The sequence below is a fragment of the Anoplophora glabripennis genome, unplaced genomic scaffold (assembly GCF_000390285.2).
Source record: "Anoplophora glabripennis isolate ALB-LARVAE unplaced genomic scaffold, Agla_2.0 scaffold6, whole genome shotgun sequence".
In the NCBI taxonomy this organism is placed as follows: Eukaryota; Metazoa; Arthropoda; class Insecta; order Coleoptera; family Cerambycidae; genus Anoplophora; species Anoplophora glabripennis.
Window position 1 is genome coordinate 2,113,189 of NW_019416749.1, and position 10,331 is coordinate 2,123,519.

Sequence of the window (10,331 nt, forward strand, 5' to 3'; positions counted from 1 at the left end):
TTTATGAAAATCCAAGGCTCTGCTAATTATTCCGAAATAATGCATATTTTTAAGCTACCTTTACTCCACCAACTGTTAAAACCGTTTTTACGTACAATTCATACTTTAATTTTTTCGACAATAAAAACTTTGTCATCTCTACTACCCCCATTCTAATCACAAAAAAATACTTTAGGGGAATTACTAATGAAAAGGATTCATGTAATTAGGATACGAAATTTGAAATGCCAGGTGACATCAAATAGAACTCATCATTTTACAACTTTATTCTGAAGTCTGTTACAATTAAACATAATCATAAATATATCAATAAATAGCTATATGTAGATAAAAAATATTTCTCATATTATGCTTTTATAAAATTTGTAAAAACAACAAAATTTTCCTAGGGATGCATCTTAATAGATGGCCTCTTTAAAAAAAGTGCACTGGTAAAATAACTTTCAATATTTTGGCAAATTTTCTTGCAATACTGTTACAAATACAACAGCCTCTAAAATTTAGAGTTCCAAAAACAATCTTTGTTATTCAAAGTTTTGTACATTTACTGTTTCAACTTATGCACATTTTTTATATGTTAGTGTTAGAATAGAATAGAATTACTTTCCAGTGAAGAAATGAGTAATAGGTATGAAAAAAAATTTTTTTTTATGTGAACCGTATTTTTTAAATATATTTTGTTAATTTTTATACAAATTCACTCTCGCTTGCATATATAAAACCTAAATACGTCTGCAATTTTCATAAAGAAACATAAGCTTCCAAAAACAAAGGCAGAATGGTTCTATAAGGCTGTGGTATACCATAATTTCAAATTTTATTCCAAAACTTCGATTTGCTGTGCCGTAAAACAACCAAAAATATTTAATTCCTTTATAATATACAATTCGATCACCACCTTAAAATGGTCGTATTTTAATAATAAAATGTTGAATTTCCTAGGGCCTTCATAGAGAACTTTTGTGATGAAAAACTTCAAGATTTAAAAAATTAAAATAGGTCCGACCAACCTGAAACCTCAACAAGGGTTGCATATCGAGGGCATCATATCAGAAGGGCGTAAGAGCAACTATAATCGGTTTTGGGTTTTTAAGGCGTATGACTTAATTTAATCAATTTGCTTAATATATCAGAAGGGCGTATATATTCATAAACATCAACACTCTATTCTAACGCATTTTACTTAGGCGTATGAACCACTCTTGCAAAACTATGTCAGAAAGGCGTATGCTCATACGCCCTTCTAATATTTCTCTATTTCTTTTACGCCTGCTAGACAGTATTGACTTATACGACCTCAACTGATTTGGTAAATTTCACATAACCTTAAATATGGTTAATCTTGAAAATGTTCGTAGATAAAGTTTGTGTTGTTTTTGGTATTTTGTAATGTCCTAAAAACCCGGTCAATGTTACATCGCTATATTCTGAAAAACTTTTGATAAATAAATTAAACTATAACAATTCATTGTCTATGTGCCAAGGCAAAGACGCAGTCATTTTTCCAGAATATAAATATTTTTATGTTTTTTTGACAGTTCCTAAAATTCCGATGATGAAGAATTTGATGACGAGACATCTCTACAAGTACGAGAACGACTTATAAAGATGAAAAGGCACAGAAATTAAATGTAACAAATTTTAACTGGTATTAATATAATTACTGTATCAATAAAGCATATTTTTTTGTACTATACGCCTATTATTTAAATAAGTTTAATACACGTTCCTCGACATCCTAATATTAGGGCGCATGAACCGGAAATTAATTACATGTTGGCATTATAAGATGTTAAATCTCCCCAATAAATTATAATGTATTGGCCTTATTGGCAAAATCAACAAATTCATTCTAAATCTTGATTTCTAAAACGTTTTTTTAATTTCCTGTAAAATTTCAGATTTGGTTCGTACGCCCTTCTGATATGATGCCCTCGATATATATATTTCAAAACATTTGTTTTTAATAATCAACAATAGATATTACTAAGCAGAACAATTAATTTTGGAAAAAAATAAAAAAAAACATGAATCCATCAGGTGAATATGAAAAATATTATACTTACATATTTGCAACCCTTTTTTCAGATTTCAAGGTTGGCAACCCCTATTTAATTCTTTCATTTGCAAATTTCATTCAAAATTTTTTTTGTCAAAAAAGTTCTCTATCGAGCGAAGAATTTATCCCATAAAAACAGATTGGAAACTGACCACAACCATTTTGTTAATATTTGTCGATTTAAGGCACACGCCATCGACGACAAGAAAAACAGGTACAGCCCGAGCCATCTATTGACCAAACTTATTGGTTTACGACAACATTCCTATTACTTTCAACATACACAATTCAAAGCATACAACAAGGAGAAACTATGTAAAAACCAGGAGTAAAATATAAAATATACATGAAAGTAAAGCGTCATGGTATATAATTTCTTACCCGCAACTGTTAAAAATGAATAACATCCAAAATACTGAAAAACATACTTTACCAATGTAGCCAACGGTGTTTTAAGCGTTCACGCAACGATTTACGAATCTTGATATATTTTAATTTTACTGTAATCTATTGGTGTTAAATCTCTAGGCTTGCGCGAGTACTTTAAGCCTATTTCGTCGGCTACTTTCTCTATAACGTCTAAGGCATAATCCAATTGTTCTTTGGTGTGCGCCGCCGAAAGGCATATACGAATTCTGCCTTGTGTCAGGGGAGTGGCCGGATATCCTACTCCGACAGTAGCAATTTTCTCTTTGATTAGTGTCCGTACCATCGCACTGGAAAAAACATATTACGTTGTTTACTCATTTATAATGTCAAATTTGGTTGTTGAAGGTATTGGCAAAAACCTTAATGAAGATCCGAGATAAGAGGTGTAGATTATAGAAATTTACAAACGTATTGAAGTAAGAAAAAAGAGAAAGAAATATGAGATTTGGCAACAAAGACAAAGGAATTTGAAAAAATAAACTTATAATGTGTTTGCAAACATCAAAGGTAGCCTCCATTTAAATATGACTCCCTTCAAAAGTTACATCTTGCCTTAAAATTTATACTTACCAGATTTTTGAATACAGATATGCTAAAATGGGCACGACTGGTGAATCTTCATTTCCGTGTATAATAACACCCATCTGCTCTAGTCTGAGTCGGAAGTAACGAGTGTTCCGTGCCAGGGATTCGATTCTCTTCTGACCTTCGTTTGTGCCGTCTCTACCCATGAGGATATTTAAAACTGATATGATTTGTGCGGCCAAGGGAGGAGACATTGCCCAGGCGTATCGGGAGGAGTAGCTCTGATCCCTCAGGTAAGTTATAAATTTCTGAAATTGTAACATACAAAATGTATGCATTGCATTGTTTTACTAACCAACCTTTGTGCCTGCAATGTATCCACCTGCAGATCCAAAACTTTTGGTGAAGGTACCCATAAGTATATCGACATCTTTCGGATCACAGTTGAAATAATCGACGACTCCTTTTCCGTGTTTGCCCATTGCCCCTATGCTATGAGCCTCGTCTAAATACAGATAGGCTTTGTACTTTTTCTTAAGAGCTATTATCTCGGGAAGACGTACAATCGTGCCTTCCATACTGTACACCCCTTCCACTACTATGATTATTTTCTTCCACGGCTTAAATGTGCCCTTTGGTTGATCCGGTTGGCCGTAACAGATCGCTTCCTTCAGCAGTTGCTCTAGGTGAATTACATCTATGGAAAAATTGTAATAAAAGACCATCTCTTATATAGAAAAACCACCGACACAAACTTGGAAATAAGAATTTTTTTGTTTTTATTCCCTTTTTTGTCATAAAAAAAATTTGTATTTTCAATGGGAATCGAATCTTTTTACATTGATAATTATTTAGTGTTCAAATTCAAAAGTTAATCATACCACTCACCATTATGCTTAAATACTTTAACGGTAGCACCCGGCAACTTAATACCCAAAATCAAACTAGCGTGGTTCCTCTCGTCACTTATAACCAAACATCCGGGCGAAAGCAACGTGGGAATGTTCAAGGCGTTCGTGGCAAATCCCATACCGAAAGTTATAGCGTCTTCAACTCCAAGAAATTCAGCTGTCAACCGTTCTAATTCGTCATGGAGTTCACAAGTACCGTAGTGCTGACGTGGGTTGCCTGTACTGATACCGTACTTATAGAGTGAAGCGATCGCTGCCTCAGCGCATGGGCCAGACGGTTCGGCGAATCCCAAATAGTTATAAGAAGCCAGATTGAGGCATTTAGTTTTGGAACCAGTAAACCTAAAGAGGACATACAAAACTTGAAATCATTTTACCATGTAAATGTATCAACGATGCTTGTTCAAAGAGTCTACGGTTTAAATAACACACTGGGATTACCGAACAATTATTAATAAAAGAGAATTTTTGGAAAACCTTTAAATTCCGAAATGTAAAAAATAAAGTATGTGATCCTCAGAATACTAATCTGAAATAAATTTTTATTAGATTAAATAAGTCAAGTTATAATTTGTTTTTTTTAAACCTCACATAAACTCTTGTCTAGGCCAACACTAGGCAGCTATCGAACTCAGGGCACATTGTTTTTTGAGTTACACTAATCTGTCCAATGGCAGGGTATGAAAATTACGAAAAAAAAAATAAATTAAATTTCCACAAGATTTAAGGAAATAAATGCCCTTTCAAAGTTGCACCCTAAATGTAAATATTTATGAAATGAAAATGTTATGGCAGCATTTGCAAACTAAGAAGTTTATTAGAGTACAAGAAAAATGATGAATAATGTTCATCAAAGATTTTTATCTCTCATGATCTCATAATACTTTTATTTCCATTATCACATTGTATTGACACTTTTTTAGAATTTTACTGTTATAACTGTTATAAAATAAAATCAAAGTTAACAAATTATTTCCATTTGTGTTTATGGTTAAAGTTCAATAAAAAGGTAAGAGTACAAAAAAAATGTAATTAGTAAACATTTGATCCATAATTATTTAGACTACATGATAATACAGTTATTCTTTCGATTCTTAAAAAAAAAATAGCCAGTACAGCTAAAAAGACAACTTAGCTAATTACATACTCAAATGTCCAGCCGTTATCCTTCGTCACGCGATCTTTCAACACCACTTCATGACCTGGTACACTACAAATAGGATAATTCCAGCAGTCCCGTACCCGCCTGTACACATATCTTGAGTAAAAAGCAGAAAATCTGTCATACAGCGGTGGGTAGCCATCTCTATTTTTCTCCTTAACTATCTTTGGTGGAAATAGGGCCTGACTTAAGTAGCCCAGGAACATGAGAATATAGAAGCTGATTTGAGTTAAAGCAGCTACTATCAGAGTGGGGGGTTCGAAAGATTCTTTTATCTCTCGTGTTTTAGGAGTTGAATGCTCTTGATATGAGGTACCTGCTGCTTTTTTATAGCCCTAAAATGTAGATAGACGATTATAAATAAATAATCAGTATTTTGTAAACAAATCTAAACACCTTAAAAATATTATGTAAATGTAATTGTCATACATTATTTAAAGTAAAAAAAAGAAAATATTTATCCTTACTCTAATCTTAATTCATGCAGTAAAGTTTTAATAGGTTAAATGTTTGCTTTATAAATTTGCACAATATTGCTATACAATGAGTTTCCTGTTGAATTTAGTTACATTGTATGTTTAATTTCCTGGTAACTGTAAAGGTTTAAAGCAAAACTATTTCAATATCACAAAACTATCAAAAAATATTCCCGTTGCATTTAAACGTCAAAATTTTAACCATATCTAACACGTCAAAAGCAACAACTTTTGACAAATAATTTTTTTAAGATTCACGTTTTTTTGTGGTATGTATTTTGTTATACAAATATCTTTATAACATATGTGAAAGTTTTATGGAATGATTCACTATTTTAAAATTTCTTGCTAGCTAATATTAGTACTAATTAGTTCTAATTTTTTGATCTGTTATTACATTATTTCGACGTTCGGCTCCAGTCCAGAGAACCAAAATAAAAATATTTTTAAAAATTACGTCACTTTAAAAATTAAGAGGTTTTTAATAAAAATTCGATTTATGTTCCAGTAACAAAAATTAAAAAATTACGTTATCTTCAAAATTAATTTCCAAAAAAAAATTATCAGAACAGAGCTGATGCTTTTCATGAATTATGGGGTTTCAATTTTGGCACTTATTTCTGAGACACTCTGTATAAAAAATGTATATGTTAATTACAAATTTTTTTGTTTCCTTAGGAAAAAGGATTTTTGTTAAATTTTTCTTTTTTTTTTAATTTTTATTAATACTTATACTATAACAGTACAAATAGTAGGTATCTATTGTATAAAAATAGAACTCATAAATTGAAAATATTTCTCAATGCGAGACATGCAATAAATTAATTTCAAACTAATTTGAAGTAAACTGAACAGACCTTGGCATAGCAGCCTACTGTGATAGTGTGAAAAATTATCGTTTGAAGTGATTTACATTGAACTTGGATAACAGTACATTTTATGGATAATAATTTGTATAAACAATGTAACAAACATTAAAAATCTAAAACATTGTAAAGCAATTAGAGTTAACATTTGGAAATAACTTTTACATTTCCCCAAAACTTCGAGCAAAAAGTTAAAAATACAAATTTATTTGTTTCAAATTAACAGTTCCTACTCTTTAACTGTTCACAAGGAAAAAACATAAGATAAAAAATATTACATATAATTAAAAATTTATGAAGTTGTTATTTAGTATCTCAAATTATTATACCGATATCATGCAATGAATAATACTATGTTAATAATTTTTTACTTCGGATAATACACAGTAACTGATTTATTTACATTATTATAGACCAGATATATTTTATAGCAAATAATTTGTAAGTATCTATAGAAACAATTTTAGTTATTAATTAAATATACATATAACTTACGTTTTTAAATTTATTTGCTCTATAGTACTTAGTATGTACAGCACACATACCTAGACTTAAGTAGGACATTTAGATATATTAATACCACATTTTACACATTACACATTTACACATTTTTACAGAATGTTCTATCTGTTACCTTTTATCGCCATCAATAAAAGTATGAAATGTAAACCACAGGTTTAAAATAAACTGTTCGGTTTACCTTTAATATAAACTAATTAAAAATATGTAAACAATAGTAAGTAAACATAGAACTACTATTATTTTACAGATTATTGAAATCCTTGAATTTCTTTTACATTTATGGTCAATAAAATCAGGAATCTGAAGATTTCAAACAAGCTGTAATTTTTGTAATTCTTGTTTCACACTGTATTAGTACTATTTCTTTGTGAGATTTAATAGCATTAAAGAAATTCTATAGTGTAACCACATACTCCCTGGACAAAGCCTCATATTTATTTAGTAAGTACCTACAAAAGTTTCATGTTGATCGTCCCTCTATCAAATGTTTCATTTGGTCTGATATTTTCACAGAACAAATTCTTAGTATTTGTAATTAAGTAAATAACACCTAACGTTTAAGCAGAATTTTCTTATCAACAATAAAGATAAGCAGGAATATGTATAAATAAACCTTACGAAAAGTATTAAGTAAAGCATTAACTGTTTTTTTAATCATATGATATTAAAGTTACTCACTGATACATATGTACGATTTATGACACATTTCTACCTTATAATCCATATTTTAATTTTATTATTTCATGATAAATGTACCTATGGGCACTTTTTTAGTTTTTGCAATATAAAACTTCCAATGCTGATTCTCATTAATAAAATTATTTTATTACCGTTTCATTATCTTTTTCAAACAATTCCTTGTATAACAAAATATAATTTTGATAATCTGAAACATAAAGCTCTGAATACTAAAAAAAGGAACACTTTTCAATTAAAATGATAACTTTGCAATATTACTATATTCCTAAATAACAAGGAAACAATGAAGAAAATTGTGAAATTTTATAAACTAAATATTTTCATTAACATTTAACTCATTAATAAAAGTACACATTTCTAATACAGGATGTGTTATGACAAACTACATACCGTAATGTAATGACAAATAATTTTATATCTGAATTAATTTAAAGGCATTACATACCTATCTGAGAGCCATTTTCATAATGAATATTTCAAGTTATATTTAACATTGTTATGAAAATGACCCTAGGATTAAAATATGCATAAATATAAAGTGTACGACTTTAAATTTTAATCAGTAACTTACATTTTGTAGTAGAATACCATTTTGTTTCCCTTTAGAATTTTCACTTTCTGAGGATGTCTGTAAAATATACAGGTATACAGTATACAGCAATATATTAAGATATTAAATAAAAAACACCATTCTTAAAATTTTAATGTAATTATTAAGTGCCATCACAGCTATGGTTATGAGCGCCCAGGGTAAGATTTGTATTTTGCGCTCCCAAAAATTATTTTATAGGAAGAAAAACAGTAGAATAACTTTAAAGTGTAATTTAAGTTATACAATTGCGCCCCTGGTAACTGCACCCCGCAGCCAGCATATTAAACATATGAGCCATGTATTTCTGAAGATACAGCTTATTTTCATTGAAGGCTAACTAAACATACCTAGGTATCTGTATGTAGGTACATGAACTAACTGTTAGACCTGTGGTAAGATATTTAACAATTCATCTACCCGGAGGATCAAACTAGTGCAGATTTATTTAACGCAATAATGGAAGTCACATAGTTTGCATAGATTTTTGTATTGATTGAATGTATGGGTTATCTACATTTTCAACTGTACCATTTAATAATTACGATTCATCATCGTATGTAGCTGCTATTAGATTTGTTTTAAATGAATTAAATCAATTATCTAATTTATATTATGAATGACTGATTAAAAAAACTTGTTAAGTAATAATATATGTATAAATAAGTAATAAATATTTAATTTATAGTTGTACCTAGTAAATGATATTATTAAAAATTATATAAATATATATGTAATTAAATGTTTTCCGACAATTTAAATAAATGTAATATTGTGGATACTTTACCAGAATATGTCCATTCGAACACGACCCATTTTTGAACCCATTTTTTAATTTCCTGTATTCCTGGAAAAGGAAAAAAAACGAATTAATTTTCATTGCAGTATAGGTAGGCCAGAATATTGAATGAAACATCAAACTCACTTCGAATTTAATTTCATTGCCGGCTGTGATTATTTTCTTCTTATTTAGGAAATCGACGCCATTTAATAATTCTGTTTGGACGTAATCCCCTGCACTCGGCTCTAGTCTAGCAGACATCCCCAATTTTAATTTAAAACATAAAAAATTTACCAGTACACCTCACAACTCAAAACTCACCCAAACCCAAAACTAACCTGTCCCGTTTCTCGTCTTCCAAATCAACTGCTAGAACTACAACGCAAGCGTGTTTTAGTGCAGATAAGCACGAGTAGCGATTGGTCGTTGTAGTCGCGTGATTAAAGGATTTTTCTGCCGGGAGGTTTTCGAATAAATAAAAATTAATTGATTTCTCTTATTTTCAACTATTTGCAGAAAAAATAGTTACCTACTAAAAAATTATAGTTAAGGTGTCTTGTTTTAATCTGTACAGTTATAGATTAAGTACGAATAAAAAAGATTTACAGACACTTGTCATCCACTTATCACTTATCTATGCTGTCACTAATAATTGTATGTCAGCATGTCACAATCGCTAACTGACATCTGGCATCTGGCGTATTTCTGACTGAATTCTCTTGTTTAATTTGGGCCAAGACTGATCATGAGTCACTGCCGCGAAGTCCTGTTACGATATTTACACAAATTTAAAAAAATCTATAGACAAGACACTTATTGTGATATCTTTTATCTTTTAACCTTGACATTCGCTGATGCTTAGATTTTAGATTATCTAAGCATCAGTGAAAGAACATATCTAAGTTAGATATGTAGTTAGCCATCTTAAAACAGCGGCAATTTGTCAAAAACTGACCAATTGGGAAAAGGGCTAAAATCTAAATTTAAGCCAAAAATACGACTATCGACGTACCCAGAACGAACATGTTGATATTAATTATATTAATAAGTAACTTTTATAAAGTGGATGTCCTCAGAATGACGTGAAATAAATCAGAAGAAATACATAATTTACTCAATAAACAAAACAAACATCACAGTTAAATTCTTAGAGGTTTGCTTTGTGGAAATTAGTGTTCTTGTAATAAGATGCTTTAAATAGTGAAACGTCTCCCTTGAATTTTCCAGGAAAATTAGGTACCTGTACCCACAAAACATCCTGTACCTACATATGACATTGTGAACTCCCATGAACACCGCGCAAAAACTTTTG

The 10,331-nt window shown here is 30.3% G+C and overlaps 1 protein-coding gene across 1 annotated transcript; it reads right to left on the reverse strand.

The window, feature by feature from the left end:
- Positions 1-248: 248 nt before the first annotated feature.
- Positions 249-9,625, reverse strand: LOC108911891 (serine palmitoyltransferase 2). The gene is made up of 8 exons (XM_018716970.2): positions 9,164-9,625; positions 9,026-9,085; positions 8,221-8,277; positions 5,072-5,421; positions 3,902-4,266; positions 3,373-3,710; positions 3,059-3,321; positions 249-2,775 (listed from the first exon to the last, which is right to left on the reverse strand). The coding sequence occupies exons 1-8, from the start codon at positions 9,278-9,280 to the stop codon at positions 2,532-2,534; spliced, it is 1,794 nt and encodes a 597-aa protein (XP_018572486.1). The 5' UTR covers positions 9,281-9,625; the 3' UTR covers positions 249-2,531.
- Positions 9,626-10,331: the final 706 nt, after the last annotated feature.

Excerpts from the sequence above, each read along its gene's own strand:
- LOC108911891 (XM_018716970.2), bottom strand. The coding sequence starts at position 9,280 with ATGTCTGCTAGACTAGAGCCGAGTGCAGGGGATTACGTCCAAACAGAA. Across the intron at positions 5,422-8,220 it reads ATGGTATTCTACTACAAAAT|GGCTATAAAAAAGCAGCAGG; the intron begins GTAAGTTACTGA and ends TCTACATTTTAG. Across the intron at positions 3,711-3,901 it reads TAAAGTATTTAAGCATAATG|ATGTAATTCACCTAGAGCAA; the intron begins GTGAGTGGTATG and ends ATTTTTCCATAG.